The sequence below is a fragment of the Trichomycterus rosablanca genome, chromosome 11, assembly GCF_030014385.1.
Source record: "Trichomycterus rosablanca isolate fTriRos1 chromosome 11, fTriRos1.hap1, whole genome shotgun sequence".
In the NCBI taxonomy this organism is placed as follows: Eukaryota; Metazoa; Chordata; class Actinopteri; order Siluriformes; family Trichomycteridae; genus Trichomycterus; species Trichomycterus rosablanca.
Genome location: NC_085998.1, coordinates 23,869,187 through 23,891,732, shown reverse-complemented (window position 1 = coordinate 23,891,732; position 22,546 = coordinate 23,869,187). Strand labels below are relative to the sequence as shown.

Here is a 22,546-nt window from a genome sequence, read left to right as displayed (position 1 = left end):
AGATACCTTCTATATTTTGACTCCAATGTAAATGCTAACAGCAGATGAACCTTCCATTCATTTATATATTTATTAACTTGTTGAATCAGTCTCAGATAATTGTATTCTATTACCTAGTTATATAGCGATTGTTGTGAGCATACCTATCTAACGAAAAGAGAGAGGTCTGAACCTTTTTTTCTTAGAATCTGAGATTATTTTAACCTAACTCATCTGATCTGCAAGCATTGTCATGTATACAGTTAAACCTTTATATGGTTTATAAAGTTATATATATATTAGGGCTGTCACACGATTAAATTTTTTTAATCGAGATTAATCGCGATTAAAGAACAAAATTAATCGAGATTAATCTCGATTAAAATTTTTAATCGTGTGACAGCCCTAATATATATGTATTCATCTTAATTAATCGCAAACTAATAATTAAGCAAAATTTTAACAGTTATGCACAATGTTATTGCAAGAACGTGTTTAACAATAAAACATTCATAAAATATGATAAAATTATTACATCTAAATTCATTGTAGAAAGCACATTATCTGACAAAAGTGAGGATCTTTTCCTGTTCATGACCCTGACACTGAAAACAGGTGCACTAACCATAATGTTTTGATCTAATAGATCGAAGATCTAACAAGCACTTTGTGGCTTGGTCCTAGAAAAGCGCTATATAAATAAACTTTACTTACTTACTTACTTACTTACTAATATAAGGCATCAATAAAGCATCAAAACACAGATATGATTATTTCATAGATCTATTAAGAAAACCCTTTAATACTGTGTTTGTGCAGAAAGAATACTGGGAAATACTGTTCTAAATGACCATTTAAACACCTATAAATACCTGAAACAGTCAAGTTAGCAAACATTATCTATAAGTAATTGACTGTAGCTATATAAAAAAAAGTGTTAATTAAAACAGTCCATGTAAACGCTTAGTCCATATAAATATAAGATACTAATGTGTTTTTAGAAAACTACAAACATCACAAATATAAATCATGTTTATAACCATGTGATAGAATAACTTGAATAAACTGTAGAGATGAAACATCACACAGAGTTTCACTTCTTACCGGAGGGGAAGGAGGCGGAGCTACACGGTTTTGATGGACAGCTCTAGCAGCCAATGAAAATACTCGTTACAAAGCTTGCGTGATTTCATTCATCTTTTCATCAACACGTAAAAAAAGTGAAAACCGCTAAAAGTAGTTTATCATCGGACAGTTCATGCGCTTTACATCCTAATTCATCTGAAATACAGTTAATTACCACAGAGACACACATGTATGTGGCACAAACAGCCAAATAAAAATTGTTAGATTAAAACGACAGCCCTAAAATATATATACACACACACCGATCAGCCATAACATTAAAACCACCTTCTTGTTTCTACACTCACTGTCCATGTTATCAGCTCCACTTACCAAACAGAAGCACTTTGTAGTTCTACAATTACTGACTGTAGTGCATTTGTTTCTCTGCATGTTTGTTACCCCCCTTTCATGCTGTTCTTCAATGGTCAGAACTCTCCAGGACCACTACAGAGCAGGTATTATTTGGGTGGTGGATCATTCTCAGCACTGCAGTGACACTGGAATGGTGGTGGTGTGTTAGTGTGTGTCGTGCTGGTAACTCTTACTTCCTTCCTAACACTGACTTTCAGTTTACTAACATAAAGTGTAGCAAGGCAAATATACATACTCCTGATGGACAAAAGTTTTTGGACACCCCTTCTAGTTTTTAAATGTATGTGTATTAGCCTCAACAATTGCTAACAGCTGTATTTAATCAAACATAATAAGAAAATAGTATGCTTTCAACTTTGCAACAAGTTAGGGAAGGCCCTTTCCTGTTTCAGAAGTACTCTGCCCCTGTGCACAAAACAAGATCTATAAAGACAAGAAAAGCTTGGTTTAAAGAAACTCCACTGGCCTTTTCACAAAAGTGGCTGTTATTATAGCTGAAAAGATCACACAGAGGTCACTATTTGAATACCATTTTTTTCTAGAAATTGGATGTCCAACAAGCATGCCTTTGGCCATAAATGTTGCCATCAAGCAACAAAACAAATATGATTTGCCAACTTGCTGCTATTACTGTAGATTATTTCCTTTTTCCAAGAAAAAAAGAGCTTTAATGGCCAGTAATGGATCATGAAAGACATGTCTTATCAAAAGCTTGTTAATACAAGGAACGTTTCCCACTAAAAAAATATTGTTATAAAATATACTATTTTACCAAAAGTTTGTAGACACTAGATTGTAAGCTTGTTGGACATCCTACTCCAAAACCATGGGCATGACTCAAGACTATCAGTCCTTTTTCTACTTTGCCCCTTTAGTCAAAAGCAGTTGTGAGGTGGCACAGTGGGATATTCCTCTAGCACGGGCGCCACCTGTGCAGAAGTGGATAAGCCTCGTGCAAATCCACTGAAACACGGCCAAAATAGAAGGGGATGAGGACTGTGCACGCCTTGGAAAGGGGCGTGGAACAGGCAGATATACCCTTCTCAAACACAATTGGGATCCCCAGCAGCAAAGGGGGATCAAGGGACAAGATAGGTTTTCTTTATCTCAGGTGAGCAATTTATCATTTATAAAGCGATTTTTATTGTGTTTAAACAGTGTTTTTAGATGTGGCAGTAGTAGATGATTTTTTAAAATGCTAAAAGTTTAAGTAGATTAGTGTATTTTAATTTCTGAAGTCATTAAAATGCACCTTGTTACGGCAGTTGCCCAGTGAGCTGGCAATAAACGGCTCTCTGTTGGAATATATCTTTGTGTGTTATTTGCTTTACACACAAACAATGGCCCTATTTACATTAAGTGTTATTTACATTAAGCAACAGTATCGGATCGGATGACACGTTTTTTTCTTCCGATATCCGATCCAGTGATTTGGGCCAATATCGGACCGATACCAATACAGAGTATCAGATACCATGCCAGCCCTAATTTTTACCACATCTGTTTCCACTCCTGTCATCCAGGAAAGGAATCTGAGGCTGTCATGGGCACAGTCTCCCCAGAACTGGACAGGTTAATATTGCCTGGTCTTTACGTCTGATTCAAAACCCACACTGTAAAGTCAGAATTTGGTGTAAAAAGCAATGGTGTTCAGGCTGTGGGGATTGGTGTAATGATGTGGATTGTTTAAATGCCACACCCAATCTGAGTATTATTATTAACAATGCCTCTCCATCACTACATCTAAATCTGATAAGGTACCTTTGTAATGTGGTAAAATAGGGAATTTTAAATATGAACATGCAGCTTACAAATCTTCAGAAATTAAGTCATACAATCATGACAACATGTGCTTAAATCTCAAAAGAATGTTTTCAATTCCCTTCCAAACTTTCTTTGAGGTACATTGTTTTTAAACTTTTCAATCATTTTCTTATGCATTTGTTGACAAACTGGAGATCCTCTGGCCATCTTTGCTCATCAAATACTCAGCCTTTCTTGGATGCTACTTTTGTACCAAATCATGATTACAATCACCTGTTAACATCACCTGTTTGGAATCACATCACTATTTAGTATTTTTTCACCTCATTACTAGCCCTAAATTGCCCCGGTCTCAACTTTTTGGAATGTGTTGCAGGCCTGAAATGCAGAAATGGAGGTATATTAACAAATGAAATGAAGTTGACCAGTCAAAACATGAAATACAGTATCTTGGGTTCAAACTGTCTGCAATCAAATAAAAGTCAAAGTAAATGTAAAGAATTTCTTTTATTTGCATTTTTCATACTGTTCCAACTTTTTCTGATTTGGGGTTGTATTATAATGTTTTTGTCTGCAATCTTTTATGTATTTGTTTTTTTTATTTAATTGCTTATTGTCACATTGCTGTAAATAAGCCAATTCTTAAACACATAAAACGTGCAGGGAAGAACTGTTAAAAAAGCAACATTTACAGAATTACAGGATGTCAAAATCTTAATAACACCCGGATAAGGAAAGTGGCAATCTTCTCTACTAAGGTTTGACTACATAATCTAAAATCTTTTTTTTTTTTACTGTATGTTGCACTTGCTCATTTCCAAAAAAGGCTCACATGCCGCTGTGCCAAAGAAACACTCATCAGAAGTTGCTTCTGTGCCGTCTCATAGCAACCAAAAAATAGTCCCTATTAGCTTGTAAGGTGGCAGAACTGACTTGGATGTGTATGGTTTATATACAGTAAGTGCACAAAACACTATTAATGCATTTAAATATTTTAAATGTCTGTTATTTCTCCAATCATTTCATAAAATTTGGCTAAACAAGTGTGCTGTTCAGAAATACACTATGAGACCAGAAGTATAGACATACTGTATATGTCCACTTTTGTGCAGGTTTTTCGCTTGACCCTAAAACAAAACTATACGTGTTGGCCTCCAGACCACATTACAAAAATGAATAGAATAAGAAGGCCTGTATTGGTCCTGGTGCATTTTTGCAGTCGGAATCTTCTTAATCAGATAGGTTTGGAAGAGAGTGGATAGTTTGATTTGACAGGAAAGCTACGGTGACTCAAACACTTACTCACACTATATAGCCAAAACTGTGTGGACAATTCTAATTGCAGAGTTCAGGTGTTTCAGCCACATACATTGTTAACAGGTTTATAGAATCATTTACAAGGTCATTTCCATAGATTTGGTACAGTTGGGAAAATGTATCTTTACCTGACAGCCACCAAAATTCATTTGCACCTTCAGAGCAGTTCATCAAGCTCTAATCTACAGCAATACTGATCTGCACGGCTTCATTCCTTGTTTTGGTCATCCCTTGATCCTCCCTTTCACTCCTATTACTTTTCACCCATGCACAAGCTTGACAAAGCTTTGTACAGACACAAGAGCGCTATGGTAACCAAAAACATTAATTAAGACACATCTAAATGGTGTATTACAACCATTACATGAAACATAACACAGCTTAAACCAAACATAAAACACCACAGATTAACACACAAATGAACACATATTTTTACACATATAACAAATTATTTAAACTTTTATTTGCTAATACAGGTTTCTACACCTTCAGAAATCTGATTGTTTGGATGTAAGAATTTTTTTTCTTACATCCAAACAATCAGATATTTGAGCAAAGGTATTTACATCTCCACCAAATACATGCTTGCACACACACAGTCACCAGTCCTAGTAACAAAGTAGCAACCACCTACCAACAGCTTAGCAACATCAGTAAACCTAGCAAATTTTAAGCAACCACCCAGAAACACCTTAGCAACCGCTTAACAACACATCAGCCTTTAAAGCTATACCATATCAACCATATAGCAACACCTTTGCAACCACTTGGCATTATCTAAGTCACTGCCTTGCAACTATTTAACAACAGCCTGTTACCATAGCAATTATCTAGCTATACCTTAGCAACCACCTAAGAAAACCTTAAACACACATTAGTACACCTTGACAACCACCTTGCAATCACCTGTCTGAGCAAAAATATTTACACTTCCACATACCACTGCTGATTTACACTCCCATTTTCTTTAGGAAATGCACCTCTTTATAAAATTTAATTTATAAAGTTTATAAAAATGCAATAAGTTAAGAACAGTAAGTTTATGCCAGAGTATTGAGCAAGGCTGTTGACAAAAAGCTAATAAGTGTAGGGTGCAGTTAGTGAGACAGAAACCGCCAAAGCTATGTAATGGTGATTTGATAAGTGTGTTTGAAAAAACACAAATTCTTCCCTTTTTCGAATCTTTTAAATCAATCAAGTCTTGCTTCAAAAAAAAAAGTTAAATTAACCTTTAGCCAACTATATTCATGGGTCCAAAAAGATTAATGATTTAACCAACCCGAGTGTAAAGCAGTGAGAACAACAATTGAAGACCAGGCCACTCAATATTGTCCATATTGAAAAAAGAAAAAAAAAAACAGTAATGTGATGAAAGGACTGACTGTTCTTGGTATGTGTCACCTAGAATTGAAGAACTGAAAAAAACCTTTTGGCTTGTGACAGTGTTTCATCCTGTCTTCCTCCCTGACTTGCAATGCTAAACAATAAACCATCCCTAAAGATAGCTCATAGCTAAGTTGGAAAGTTAGTTACACATTCATGCAGCGACCAACAGTAGTCACAGGCAAGTTCAACTAACGTTAATGTCTTTATGTTATTTTTGTAAGAAAACGCATGTCAAGTGTCATTTACGTATCAATCATTATAGTAAGTGTACCGTAGTAGATTCTTTTTTTAATATGTAAAAAAATAAATAAATAAAAAGTAAGTTGATCTCAATGACAATGGCAGTACAGGGGAAAAACAAATCAATAGTTGTAAGAGGAGTTTTCAATAAACAATTTACCATATGCACTTTTTTCAAAAAGATAACAATGGACTTATTTAGTCTTGATGCAGACATGAGGTTTTTTTACTCCATTCTCACTTTTTACTGCTATTAATCAGTCCTTAACTGAGAAACATTGAACTGGCATACATTTACAACCATGCTGGTTTAATAGACCTGTAAACCATCTATTTCCAAGTCCATTGTTGCTTATGTTGCTATAATAAATTACAGGAAAATAATATAATAGAGAAAAAGTTTAGAAATTTCAAAGTCGCCACACATGCTGGTTTGCACATAATGCACATTATGCTCCTCTCACAGAGCATGCGCAGCTGACACACACACACACACACACACACACACACACACACACACACACACACAGTGACAGAAAGAGAGAGAGAGAGAGAGAGAGAGTTTTTAATGAGTTCATTGGCTCGATGTGGTTGTTTGTGAAGCAGAAGGGAGAAGTGTGTGAATTTCTGGTTTATGGTTTTTGTACATGATCCACTTTGTAACTCAGTATGAACTAATGCAGATGGTGTGATGCTGTGCTGTCTGATTGCATGCTTTGCCATGAACACAAGTTCCTCCTTACAGTCTCTAAAGCATCCAGGGGCGTGATAGACATGCCGTCACAGTAGCCAAAGCCATGACGAGCCAAGTAAGATAGACACAGGTAATTATTATTATTGTTATTTGTTTGTTTTACTGAATGTAGGATTTAATAATTTCTGCATAATTCTGCTTGTTTGAAATAAAATTCAGCTGATAAAATAATTTAGTACCCAATACTATGTATATGATATTATTATGCGTTTACATATTGTATTTATTAGGGATTAGGTTTATTAGAGAATCTGTAAGAATACACGGAGAACGCGCAAATGATGTTCCGCACATCAGCACAAAGGACAGCGACTCGAAGGCGCCTCACTGTTTTCACGCTTACGTTACATCCATTAAACATCATACATTACATTGATCACTGGTTGTATTCTTTCGGCAGATTAAATAAAATATACTATATATTATATTATAATGTGTAAAAATATATAATCCAGTTAAACGTCATATAATTGCAGATAGAACAGATACATGGTGAATTCCGGCAATATGATTCAAATGGAATTTGATCTGCTTTTAAAGGTAATTAAACGATAAGTCATACTGTTGCCACAACCTCGCCAAACATGTAGCAGCTGCTTTCACTAATCTGCATCTGCTTTAACTAATCTGAGGTTGCCAAATTGTGACATACGTTTTTCAAAGTTTCTAAATGTGTCTAAATTGATTCTATCATTTTTAGTTGTATGTATTTGAATGTATATAGCATTACCTAACTAACAGTGCGCGTTCCATTTTTTATTATGTACACCAAAAATACACGTTTACTGATTTAAAAGTACATCTAAAATTATTAAAAATGTTAGGACATATTATTTTAAGATTTACATCACACTGTAAAAACGTCTTTGCCTTATGACATTCCTAAATAAATAAATAAAAAACATTTTTATATAGAATCTATAAAAGTAACTGTATTGTGTAAACGTGTAAAGGGTTTATTAGAATTTAATCCCGTGTTTTGGTTTAGAATAGACACCTGTAGCTTCACACAACAAAAGCCTAATAATTCTATTTATAACTAAGTGCATTAGTTGTGCCACCTCGTGGTCTGTTAAGAGCATCGTCCACGTTCACAACGGTAATCTTTCACATTATAGAATAATGTGGTTAAAAACATCTAAAAAAAAAACGTAAGGGGAAATTTGGGTTAATTTGGTCATTAAAAATCCCTACCTATTCTTTTCAAAAATTTTTATAGTCAGTTGCTAAATTAAATTGATTACCACAGTAAATCAATTGATGTCTAATATGGACTTTTTCTGTAAGAAAAGACTGCATTAGTGTGCAAACATCTACATTTGTAATAATGTATTTATATAAATAAGTATTTAAAAATATTTAACGTTGTGGATAAAAATGGAACAGTTTCCATTAATTTCAGTTAAACAACACAACACAACACAACACAATACTTTAAACATGTATTTTGGTCATTCTCTTTGTTGAAAAGTTAAATTATAGGAATATGCACATGTTTCTCTACATACTTTTTAGCCTTCTTTCACACTGTTCTTTAATGGTCAGGACTCCCACAGGACCACCACAGAGCAGGTATTATTTAGGTGGTGGATCAGTCTCAGCATTGCAGAGACAATGACATGGTGGTGGTGTGTTGTGCTTGTTTGAGTGGATCAGACACAGCAGCACTGCTGGAGTTTTTGAATACAATGTCCACTCACTGTCCACTTTATTAGACACTTCTACCTAGTTGGTTCACCTTGTAGATGTAAAGTCAGAGACGATCGCTCATCTATTGCTGCTGTTTGAGTTGGTCATCTTCTAGACCTTCATCAGTGGTCACAGGATGCTGCCCACAGGTCACTCACCAGTCACATACCAGCACAACACACACTAACACACCACCACCATGTCAGTGTCACTGCAGTGTTGAAAAAAACAGATGGAGTACAGTCAGCAACTGTAGAACTACATAAAATGGACAGTGAGCGTAGAAACAAGGAGGTGGTTTTAATGCTATGGCTGATCGGTGTATATACATGTGGAGTGTTTGATACTTAAATATAACATTATTATAAAAACCAGACATGGGATAGATTATACATCGGTTAATAAAAGTAGAAAATAAAATATGTAGTCATTTTTGTTATTGTAATTTTTAATTAATATTTTTTTAAAATGTTATAATCTTTAACCAAAGCATCTAGCATTAGTAGGTGACATTTCATGAAGTTAAATCAGCGATTTGTTGTTGCCTTACAGAGCTGAACTGGGGCCAGCCTTTGGTGATGGCGGATATTCTGGCGCTGCAAACAGATGGCAATTCCCTACTTAGGGCAGTGTGGCTTCGACGCCTACGCCTTACCAGGCTTCTCCTAGAAAGGGGAGCCTATATCAATGAAAGCAATGATCTTGGGGAAACACCCCTTATGGTTGCTTGTATTTCCAAACACTCTGACCAGCAGAGTGTCAGCCAAGCCAAACTGGTTAAGTACCTTTTGGACAACAATGCTGACCCTAACATTCAAGACAAGGCAGGTAAAACAGCCCTTATGCATGCCTGCAGTCAGAAGGCTGGACATGAGGTGGTTTCTCTACTGCTGTCCAACGGGGCAGATCCCAGTCTAGAGGACAGTAGTGGATCATCTGCTTTAGTTCATGCTGTTAACGCAGATGATAAAGAGATCCTTAAAGTGCTTCTGGATGCCTGTAAAAAAAAGGGCAAGGAAGTCATTATTATAATGACAGACAAGTCACCCTCTGGCACCAAAACCACCAAGCAGTACCTGAATGTTCCCCCTTCTCCAGAGCTGGATGAGAAGGGTTTCCCTACCCCATGTGCTTGCCCTTTAGACACTGACCTAGGCACCCTGCCCTGCAAGGAAACAGACCCACCTACTGCATTCTCTTTTCAAAGCAAGTGGAAGTCATCCTCTAGTCTGGCAGCTAAACTTCCCAATGGTCCTTTTTCTACTACCAGTAAGCCCATAAATTCCAAGCGGGCACGTCTCCCACAACTGAAGCGCCTCCAGTCTGAGCCCTGGGGGTTGATTGCACCCTCTGTGTTGGCTGCCACAAAGGGGGAGAGTATGAGGGCCAGTAGTGATGAAGATGTTGTAACTGGCATTAATGGTCTGTCTCTCTCCACAAGAAAACCTCTCTCTAAACAAAACAGTGTGGATAACAAAGACATAATGTTTTGGTCTGGAGGAGAGCAGTTAAGTAAAATTAGCTCCACTTCTTCCCTCCCTTCCTCTTCCAAGGTCTCTTATAAAGAATCTTTGCGTCAACACCAACCTCTGACACAACGTAACACTGTCCCATATGAGCAAGAGGTTTCTTCTGGAACCTGTGGTCCTGCTGGCCTCAAAGAAACATCGCACCGGAGGAAATTAGGAAATAACCATTATGACTCAGACTCCCAATTGTATCTGGAATCTGGAGTACTAGATTCTCCCAAGGTTTCTCTGGAAAGGAAAAAGCCTAACACATCATCACTGGCTATGCTAACATGTTCACAGGAGTCCCTGGACAGTAATGCTAGCACTTCCTCTCCAAGCACAGCCAGATGCCGAGCACTTGGGCAACTAGAGAGGCGTGGATCAGGTACTCTGCTGCTGGACTACATATCTCATACACGGCCAGGTCACCTGCCTCCTCTAAATGTCAACCAAAACCCTCCTATACCTGACATAGGGGCCAGCATCAAAGTTTCCTCTACGTTTATGGCAGAATTCCAGTCCATAGCTCCTGTAGCACCGAACTGACCAAAAAAAAGCAATCTCAGGATAAAAAAGCAGCTTGTAAGAAGACAATCTATGCAACTATAGCAGATGAAACAGCTTTTAGACTTTGAGGAGCTCAGCCATCAGTGTGTGTAGCTGTAGCAACTCCTATTTTAGGGAAAAAAAAAGCAAACAACTGCTTAGACAGGACTTCATATGTTTTAACAGGTAGCAAATTGATTTTAGCCATGATAATAGGTTGTTTAGATTCCATGCACAAAACTTGATGCATCTAAATTACTGTTAATTAATGAATATTTCACAAATAGAAATGTCTGGATAGTTTTATCTAACGGTGGAACAACATTTATTTTAGCTTAGATTAAACATTAAGTACCCACATTAAGAGTATGATTACACATTTTTCCAAAGCCACTTATAACTGACGCACGATACATCCAAGTGGTTAAAGGAAAAAGCTCTTTGCTTAAGGGCCCATCAATGCATTAGTACCTGAACCCTGAAACCATCGTCTTTTTTACAAGCTACAATTTGTTGTCCACCACATAAAGACATAACTAGGGCATTCAATTTAAATAATATTTTTACAATGACCTGCAGATATTATGTTGTTATGAACATCCCAGGGTATGTAACATTAAGTCAAAACAAGCTCTGGGTGCAAGAAAACAAACCCCAATACATTTTGTCAGGATGAAGACTCCTCCTCTAAGTTAAATTAGGTTGTGTAACATTCTGTCTACACATTGCATTATCTGGTGTAAAATAAGTGTGTAGCTAATAAGCATAGTGTGCCTTTGAGGAAGTAAAAAGAATTTTTGCCTTACCAATGTTCTATAGGTCAATAGAGTCATTTAGCCAGCACTTCAAACCAGAACTCACAGGTGGTAGTGGGGGCATTGTACGACCCAATTGTATGGCACTACACTTTTATTAGAGCATAATAAGCATATAACAAAACCATGTGTGCCATATACAGTGGTACCTTGTAACTCGACGTCCCCTAAACTCAAAATCTTTGAAACTCAATGCCTTTCATTGGGAAATTTGTACCCTTAAACTCAATGTTTCCCTTAAACCCCATGTGTGTGAGTGACCCAGGTCAACCACACAGCATCCAAAATATTTCCAGAATATATAAATCCATATCCAACTGTGTTTATCTACCTAACTAATGAAAACTGCCTTAGTCGGATAGTTTATTCTCTCGACTTTCGCGGTAAAAAGCTGAAACTGGTAATTCGTTAACTAAGTTGTCACTTATACCGTTACCGTAAAGAAAGAGTTTTTCGAATGCCAGCTCACCTAAATGGCACACATTGAAGAAATCCAAAAAAAGGATGTATTGCTTTGGATTAGAGAAACAACTGAAATTTTGCCCAAAATCTGAATTCGGAAGCTCTGATTGGTTTATACAGCTGTTTTTCAAAGCCTGAACCATGACTAAATCTCTGAAATACATGAGCACTAATTCATGGAGTTGTTTACGCACAGCACTATAATGAAACAGAGTGAGCAAAACGAATGAATCTTTACCATAGATAAGAGCACAGCTCCGTGATTCGATTCCAATGAATAATTCGTTTGGAAAGAATCATTTCACAGACAGATGTGAAGAAATAGGGGAGGGGTAAATTTCATGAGTCTGACAGAGCTTTAAAACCAAAAAGGCACATATGTAATGAATAATGACACTATAAAGTACAAATAATTCAGTTTACATATTTTGTCTGCAGTATAATCTGTTTTTTTTGTGTTGAAAAGCTTTGGAGACCTTTGGAGACCAGCATGGACTCTTTTTACTCCAGCTTCAATAACTCCAGCTTCAATAACTAGTTAGAAGCAAAATAATTTGTATGGTGATTGTAAACAACATTTGCCACAGGAATAAATAGTTGTTAATGGAATATAATATTATAATAATATTATTAATATATTAATATATATAATGCGTATATTATGCATATAAATATATGCAGTTCCATGGGACCACAGAACGCATTACCAGGTTTCCCATACATTCTTATGGGACAAAATACTTTGAAACTCAACATCTTTTAAACTCAACGCCACTCCCAGAACCAACTGAGGTTGAGTTTCAAGTTATCACTGTAGTAGGACCTCATTATAAAGACAATACTAAATAAGGTACTTTACTTTTCACCTCTGTCACATGACATATTGCTGTCGATAAAGTTAATATGTGGTGAAATCTTTAGCCTAGTAAAAGTTAAATCAATTACATATGGCTTCTTAATGTGTTATTTAAACACCTTATGTATGTCTACATCATATGTAAGACAGTTATTGATCTGGATCATTATTGGTGTGAATTAGTCTTTATATCCTTATAGGAGTCTTATATAATTTCATAGAGCCTCCACCACACTGCCTTCCATAAAATTTAAGAGCCTCTACATAACTACAATAAAGTAGAATGAACTAGAACTACTTCATTTAAAATGTCAGTAAAGATTTATTTTTGTGCCAGCATGTGCATTATGATAGAACAAATGTGCCCTTGTGCAGTTAAGTGCTTTAGTTTACTTGCTGCTAAAATGTTTGTAGATAACAGTGACTCAGTATTTACTCATTGACAATTTACAGTAACAGGGCAGTAAAATCTTAAGAGTTTATAGACTTGTACTAAAAGCATATAGACAGTGTTTTAAAAAACTGAGGAGTCAAACATTTCTTGGTAAAACATTTATAGAGTTCATGAGAGGTAGGTGTACTTTTTAACGAGTGGTGTAATGCAAATTAGATTATTGAGTCCTTAAGAGAATTGATTTTACTTGAAGTTTAGAAACTGTCCCAGAGCGTGTTGTGGTTTTAATTTAGAAGGGAGTGTTGGTTTATTCATTTATTTTAGCTGATGTGTCTCTGGTTCTCATGCCATATATCAAGGATTGGGTATGGGTTATGTTAAGGCACGTTTGCACCTGATTCAGATAACTAGACTTTCTTTCAGGGCAGTTTAAAGTTGCTGTTTTTGATGCATTGCTTGTAAAGGGAATCCGTTTTATCTTGGAAATAATATCACAAGAAATAAAGTTTTACCCATTTTAGTAGTTTTAGATGAGTCTGTGAGTTCCCCTATTCCATTAGAGATTACTAATGATAAGCCAGAAGTGTTTCCTGCATGTGTCCTAACTAGAGCTCAGACTTGTAAATTAGATTTGTTGGATTTGTCTGACTCATTTTTATGTACTGAACAAAAGCCAAATATAGAGTTGAGTCCTGTAGTTGAACATTTTAAAGATCAGAATTATTTAATTGAAGGTCAGCAACTGGAAAGTATTGTTGGACATAATCAGATAAGAGAAGCACAAAAGGCAGATAATTAGCTAAATATTTTTTCATTGTAAGCAGCAAAATGGTAATTATGATAAGCAAGTAGCTTATTTTCTGGTATCTTGATGCACAAATGGAGTCCACATAGTGATCCAGAGTTTTAGTGCCTGCAGTATTTAGACAGTATGTGTTAGGTTTTTCTCATGATATACCTTGGTCAGGTCACTTAGGGATTACAAAAACAGATTAGCATGTCATGAAATTATTGAAAGCATAATCAAAGTTTCCCTCAGCTCCATTATGATCTATTCTAGTTATTGGTGAACCATTCGAGCATGTGCTGACCGATTGCTTTGACCCATTGCCAAAGTTAAAATCATGTAACCAGTACAGTATCATGTGCATAGCTACACGTTTTCCAGAGACCATACCTTTACATAAATCACTGCCTTAGCCATAACTCAAGCTTAGGTAAAATGTTTGGACATTGAGTTTGTGAACTTTTGAAGTTGTCACACAGAAACCATTTACTATTTTAGATAGTAAGCAAATTTCAGCAAGGGTTGCATGGGAAGTGGCTAGATAAACATTGGGACGGTATTTAGTCCAGCTCCAATATTTGTTAAGTCTATTGCAGATTAGGATATTGATGGGTTGCTTTACAGTCAGTATCTTTCTAATGGTTACCAAAAAGGTTACCAAATTCTGAAGCCATATTAGAGTTGACTCCCAACTGAGTCATTTGACAAAAATATTTAAGTTAGATTTGTTGTTAAAATGATATTGACTATTACTTTTGGCATCTAAAGCCTCAGATATTTCTGCTTTTGTTACACCAGATTTTCTGCAATACGCAGTAATGGCTTTTGGGCTTAAAATGCACCAGCTATATTCCAGTGGTTCATTAATATTGTGGTGATGTCCATAATTGTTCATCGTATCCCGATGATCTTGTAATTCATTCATCTGCTTGGGAAGATTATGTGCAAACTTTACATATACTTTTACTGGTCATTGAAATGTGATCATGCATATAATAGTGTGAAAGTTGTACTCCTGTACTAATAGAACCTGCCCTTTTTTAATCCTTTTAGGTTAGAGGTTAATACAAGTGCTGTTGGATCCACAAGTAAACCTGTTGCTGTATGTATACTTATAATGATCCTTTTTTGTTGTTTTGAAATGTTTTTAGCCAAGATGTACCTAAATCAGTGATAATGTTCTTGAGGGAGTAGTGGTATTGATTTTATTAAGTTGTGAATGGGTATGAAAGTCTTTTTTATTTTTTTGTTCCTTTGGCACTGTCTATTAGTGTGTATGTTTTCCCTTTCTTTAATAAACTACCTCAAAAGAATTTTTCTGTAGACTAGGTTCATTTATATCCACTGAGCACCACACACTCTGTTACACCCTTGTGTACCCCTAGATAACCATAATACAAAAGGGATGTAATATAAGAATATATGTATGTAAAGAAACTATGTAAAGAAAGTTTGTCATTCTGCATTTCTTAATCACTACTAAAACACAGGTATTCTCTACCCTATAAGCAGGTTTTTTAAAAAAAAAATTTATTTTGTTACTTTGACTTTGACTTTTGTTACTTTGACTTTGACTTTTGTGACTTTTACTTTTTGTTAATAAATATTGTGAAACTAAATATTACTAAATTGTGAAGTAAAATATAAATTAAAATATACATTCACAATATTTCACAGTATTTCTAAAGCATTATGTAGACAACTCTTATCCTACTACAGTTCTGTCATGACGATACGTTGCAGTTGTGCCTGCCCAACCAGACAGAGGGCATCAGGTTTTAGAGAGCCTAAAAAACTAAGAAATCAGCAAAATTTAAAAATAATTTAATTATAATTATAAATGTAATTATAAATATTACATTTTAAACGTATTGGTTTTTTTTTACGTTTTTATTTATGACATGTAAATCCATTTAGTTAGATGCCAGCAAAAGTCTCAAATATGTAAGTACTTTAGCTGCTGTCAATAACCTAAAGCTTAAATAAATCACACTGGTATATGGACCGCCAACCATTGAAATCTTGTAAAGTGTTTTAAAAACATGTAAACCAGAATTTAAGGTTTGTGCTTAGGGGCATTATGCAATAACCATAACAGATGTTTAAGCTGTTATCAGTAAGATACCATAAAGCATGTTATTTTTGTGAGCAGTTTTTTCCTTTTTTCCAAAAAGTTCATAAATCGACTTGACTACAGAATGGTTACTAATCTCACTTTGAGCAGATGAAGTCTAACTATTAACTCTCATGCACCATTACAAAAGCTTGTTAGCACCAAAATGGCTTATTAGAGTGAGTCTGGGGGTTGAATAATAGTGCATGTGGACATATGTTAAGATAAGTAGATGTCCTTTTTTAAGCAATAAAGTAAGTAAATGTATCAAAATTGCATGTAAATATTCTTTTTTAATTGAGACTTTCTGTATATTTTTATTAACATATTTTTTCAATGTCAAAAATTTTCATGGGCAATTGTGTATCCAGACATCCCAAGTTGCAAAAACTCATTTCAGGGAGGTACCCCTGGACCCGGACCTCGACCCCCCAAGCCCAAAAAAAAAAGAAAGCTAAAAAAAACCTCTCGCACACACCAAAGGATATGGGTGATAACAGAACTTTTAGGAACTGCTAACTGAACTACTAAGCTAACTGTTCGCGTCACAAACACAATAATGTGTACTACATAGTGCACTAGATAGTGTGAGAGATAATAGATTTATGTTCCATACATAGTGCACTAGATTGTATATTAGAAAATAATTTATGTTCCTTACTTAGTGCACTAGATAGTGTACTAGATAATAGACTTATGTTTCTTACATAATGCTTTAGGTAGCGTATTAGTTAACGGATTTAGGTTCCCTACATAGTGCACTAAATTGTATATCAGATAACGGATTTATGTTCCCTACATAGTGCACTAGATAGTATTTTAGATATGAATTTATGTTCCCTTGCACTAGATAGTGAATTAGACAATTTGTTTATGTTCCCTACACAGTGCACTAGATTGTTTATTAGATAACGCATTCATGTTCACTACATAGTGCACTAAAAAGTATAACTAGATGATTTGTGTTCCTAACATAGTGCACTAGATAGTGTATTACATAAATAATTATGTTCCCTACATAGTGCACTAAATTGTATATCAGATAACGGATTTATGATCCCTACATAGTGCACTAGACTGTATATTAGACAATTGATTTATGGTCCCTACACAGTGCGCTAGATTGTATATCAGATACAAAAAGTCTGTGTCGCCTGCGTGCGCACGTCTGTGTGTGTGCTCTTGGCTGCTCGTTCTAGATTCCGGGAGATTTTATCTGACTTGCGGGCATATGTATATGCGGGAGACTCCCGGAACTTCCGGGAGACTTGGGATGTCTGTGTATTTACGTATCTTACTTGTCTTTGGACTGTGAGATTAAACTAGTGCAACCGGAGGAAACCTGTGCTGACACAGGGAGAGCATGCAACTCCACACAGAAAGGAGCATGACATACCCTCTGTGTCCGTGGCCTATTTCTCACATTATCAGCACATCATTTTTAGCTTAAAATGTGGTAGTTAACTTTCTAATGAATTGTAAGAGTATTTTGCAGACTGGACAGGAATAATAAATTTAATCTACTGAAGTTTCCTTCAGATATCACGTGATTAGCGCGTTGAAAATGCAAGGGCTCTGCTGAGGGATTTGGATTTAGGCCTAATTCTAAATGCTTATTTTGGCCACTGGAGGGAGCCAAACACTAATGTAAAATTTAAACAGGAACTTCCAACGAGACAGTGGCTGAATTCCATTCCACAGGGTCCCTAAGCAGTGTTCTTGTATTTTCTACACACTAATCACATGATAGAGGCTAAAGTACCTGCTTGTTAAACTCCTTTATATTAAATGCCTTTATATGAAATGCATCATCAGGTAAAAGTCAGATTGTCACACCGATTGTTACTTTGCTTTCTAAAGTAAGTACCATAGTAATGAACTGCAGCCATGTATCATGCTGTGTATTTAATATGAGAATAAACGTGATTTTATAGACATTATACAACAGGTTTGTGTTGTGTTGCTCCTGATTAGCTGTGTAAAAGTTAACAAGGTAAATTTGCAGGTAAGTTTGCAGACACTTGCAGGTAAACCTTACAGTCACCTCCAGCTTAGTGGTAAACCATTACTCGCTAATCCCTACATAGCTTCCCTTCGAAATCCACGCTTTTACTACATATAATTTGAAATCTTAATTAAAAATGTCCAAATTCCCTGTGTAGTCTACTTCACAGGAACTTCTGGGGTGAATAGAATGCACCTAGTGTCATGCAAGCCTGAAACTAATTACAGTGTTTATTACATTCATGCAACGACATTTAACTGATTTGACTTAATTGGTAAGTCTTAAATAGTGTAAATTGTCAAATCATCAAAAATCAGAGTCCAGTATAGACTTGAGGTAGTGGTCAATAATATTTAGGCCCTTAGGCCTTTACCCATGTATTTGCCTGAATAATCCATGTAAGGGTTTGACAAAAGTTTTTATACTGCATAAATGTAAACATTTTAAGTGACTTTTATTTGTTTTCTCAGTACAGGAAAACATTGAAATTATTGTTCAAGATAAATGGTCACTAATTAGCATTCATCAATTGTACTATATGTGCAGCTGCTAATCTGCTTTAAAGCTGTTTTTTGTAAACCATAGGGATAACATTTTGATTAAATAAGCACGCAAGCATACTGACCCATCTAATTTTTTTTTTTTCTAAAAAAATCCTTCCTCACTTCATTAACTGACATGTGACTCTGCCTTAATAACACTGATTTGGAGATTGCATTATGAGATAGTTTAATGCTTTTATGTGCATTGCCCCAAAACAACAAATTAAAAGGCTGTTAATTGTAACCTTAAGTCTATGGGGCCATTGCTTTGCAAACCTAATAGATTCTAGATTGTATTACTGATGTGGCAGGTTACATTCTGCCCCCAATACAACCTACAGGGCCGTTATTTTTTACTTTGTTTCTAATGCCATCTACTGGAAATAAGTGGCGTTGCCTCATTGCTCAAATATATATAGCTGCTATTATCCAATTGGACACATTTAGGATTATTTAAAATGTTGATTGCTAGCCAAGCCTTCTTGATCATGACAGCTGTCGGCTTTTGCATCTTTCCTAATAACAGTATGGATGGTCCTTTTCATCTTTGTCTGAATGTATGAGCTCTGATGTTTCAGTTCATTCCATAATTGTTCAGTGGATTTAGGTCAGCTCTTGGGGATATTTACCATTCTATGTAGATACCACTTCTAGGTAGATAACTGTTAACTTAAAAACAGTCAACACTGTTGCAAAATTAAATGTATTACAAATGAAATGATCTGTTTGTAAAGGTTGTTGGACAAATTGCTTGTGTCATGTACAAAGCAGATATTCTAAACAACTTGCTAAATCTATAGTCTGTTGACATACAATGTATATGGAACAAATATGATTTTTAATGACTTAATGTTACATATATTGATATACACAATAATATATTTTTAAATAGATTTACCAAACATATACCATACATGCACTGTGGGTATACAGTTACTGACTGTGGTCTATCTGTTTGTCCCAATCCTTCAAAGAAAAGGGACCTCCATATTATTTAGATGGTGGATCATTCTCAGCACTGTAATTACTTTTTAGGGGCAAATATATTGTCCTGGGTGTTGTACTGAGTGTATTAGGCAGCAGTGTTACTGGGTATGCTGCAAAAAAAAATCTGCTCCAACCAAAAATATGAAGCCAACAGTGTCATGAGATCAGAAAGAGTTCACTGATAAAAGACCAGTTAAAGATTAACACACATTGTGCATAAAAACAATTAAAATAGCTCTATTCTCTAACATCCACAATGATTAACAGAGTATGTGTTCCTAATAAAGAGGACAGTAAGTTAAACAGTATTTAAAAATCTCAGCAAAAGTCCCTGCACCTGATAGCTACAGATGAGGTAAAGTTAGTAATTGTATACCCACAGTGCTATTTATTTAGTTTAAGGCAGGTGTGAAGAAATGCTGCAAAGTAATCATGCTTTTTAAAAATAGAAGAATTAATAGTTTATTTTGTCAATGAACAAAATGCAAAGTGAATGAACAAAAGAGAAATCATAATCAAATCAGTATTTTTGATGTGAGCACACTTTGCCTTCAAAACAGCATTTATTCTTTTAGGTGCACTTGCAAGTCAGTGATTTTGTAGAATTATAGTCAGGTAAATGATTTACCAATTATACCAACCATGCCATAATGATCATCATTTTTATATGTAGGTTAAAACACAGTCATTAACTGTGTAGCGAGAGAAACAGCCAAAATTTGCTACAAAGGTGAGGTTGTGGAAGACAGTATCACATCACAGGTCATACACCATGGCAAGTCTGAACACAGCAATAAGACACAAGGTAATTATACTTCATCAGCAAGGCCTCTCCCAGACAAAGATTTTAAAGCAGGCTGGGGTTTCAAGATGTAAAGTGAACAAGGCCAAGCGACTCAACTAAGCATGAAAACATGGGAACTGGGGTGCAGAAAAATGGCAGCAGATGCTCTGGAGTAATGAGTCAAAATGTAAAATATTTGGCTGTAACAGAAAGCAGTTTGTTTGCCAAAGGGCTGGAGAGTGGTACAATAATGAATGTTTGCAGGCAACAGTAAAGAATGGTGGAGGTTGGCCGCTCAGGTGGCGCAGTGGTAAAAACACACGGTGGAACCAGAGCTGGGATCTCGAATACATCGTATCGAATCTCAGCTCTGCCTACCGGTAAGGCTGAGCAGCCACATGAACAACGATTGGCCTGTTGTTCAGATTTGGGCGGGACTAAGCTGGATGGGGTCTCTCTCCCATGACTGGTGCAATTATGACCTCTGCTGGCTGATTGATGGTGCCTGCACAGAGATGAGAAAAGAGTGCTCTCAGGGTGTGTCCTCTCCGTACACAATGCTGAGCTGCACTGCACTCGTCAAAGTGCAGGTGATAAAATGCATACGGCATGCTGCCCACGTGTTGGAGGGGACATGGGTTAGCTTAATTCTCAAAAATCAGAGCAGGGATTGGCATTGGTGGAGAGAAAGCATGACGCAATGGGGCAATTGGACACGCTAAAAGGGATAAAAAGGGGATAAAAAGAATAAACAAAAAAATATGAAAGAATGGTGGAGGTTCTCTGCAAGTTTGGGGCTGCATTTCAGCAATTGGATTTGGTCAGAATTAATGGTGTCCTTAATGCTGAAAAATACAGGCAGATACTTATCCATTATGCAATACTGTCTGGTTGGCTTCAAATTTATTCCCCAGCAGGACAATGACCCCAAACATTAAGGCCACTGTCATTAAAAAATTATTTTTAGCGTAAATAAGAACATGGAGTCCTGGAGGTGATTATATGGCCCCCACAGAGCCCTAATCTCAACATCATCGAGTCTGTCTGGCAAAAGGTGGTCACACCAAAAAGTGATTTCATTTAGATTTCCTTTTTGTTCATTTATTTTGCATTTTGTTAACAGTGGCAACCTTCTGTTTATAAGTCAAGTACCATAACTGCTAAACTACAACTGCCTTTTATAATTTTTTAAAGTAATAAAGGGCAGCAGTAGTTAGGCAGTGTTTACATTTATAAACACTGGGATCTTTACTTTAAAAAGTGCTGAATCACTACCAGTCTGACATTTAGAAGGAAACAGCTCAGTTTTACAACAATTTTTGTAACAGTATTCAAAAGCTACTGTAAACTGTAATTATTATTATTATTATTATTATTATTATTAGAGCAGCCTGGTGGCAAAGCTGGTGAAGTGGGTGTTACACAGGGGACATGATATCAACCTGACCTTTGGTCAACACCTGTGAGAGGTTTTGCATGTTCTGCTATGTCTGTATGGTTTTTTCTCCAGGTACTTAAGTTTCTTTCCAGATTTCAAAATCATGTAAAAGTTTGGACTACTCTATATTGCCCCTAGGTGTATGTAAGTGAATGCATGTGTGTGTGTGCATCTGTCTGTGATGCCCTGTGATGGAATGGTGCCCTATCCAGGGTGTAGTCCTGTCAAGTGTCCGGCATTTCAATGTGGTGCACGGCCCACTGTGACCATGATCAGGATGGTTGTAAGTGAATTATAAGAATTATTAGCAACTTTTTATGTTTTCTACCTAAAAATCTGATAATAACTGATTCATCCTGATTAGGGTTACAATGGATCTGGAGCCCAGAAACATACCATTAACAAAGTGCCATACAAGTACAACGCATCACACACTTTTCTATTCACTTAATCACTAATAATGTATAACAGCCAACCAATCTTTTACATTTTTGACTGGTGGGATAAAAAGTACCCACAGAAAACCCACATGGACACACAGAGAACATACCCAACTCTATGTACTAAAATATTTTTAAGTTGATTTACCCTTTAAGGCACTTTAAGAGTTTACGCTGCAGCATTTGCACCACATTCTGTACTGCATTTAGAGATGTTCCACTTTCATATGACTGCAC

General features: G+C 36.1%; 1 protein-coding gene and 1 long non-coding RNA gene across 2 annotated transcripts in view; one reads left to right on the top strand and one right to left on the bottom strand.

Moving 5' to 3' along the window:
• The first annotated feature begins 6,902 nt into the window (after positions 1-6,902).
• Positions 6,903-10,845, top strand: ankrd34c (ankyrin repeat domain 34C). Its single transcript, XM_063005307.1, has 2 exons — positions 6,903-7,010; positions 9,182-10,845. The coding sequence occupies exon 2, from the start codon at positions 9,208-9,210 to the stop codon at positions 10,684-10,686; it is 1,479 nt and encodes a 492-aa protein (XP_062861377.1). The 5' UTR covers positions 6,903-7,010; positions 9,182-9,207; the 3' UTR covers positions 10,687-10,845.
• The window catches only part of LOC134323690 (uncharacterized), a 14,306-nt gene continuing 1,335 nt past the window's right edge, over positions 9,576-22,546 (bottom strand). The window contains exon 3 of the long non-coding RNA XR_010014080.1: positions 9,576-9,626. This is a non-coding gene — a long non-coding RNA (uncharacterized LOC134323690). The remainder of the gene's footprint in view (positions 9,627-22,546) is intronic.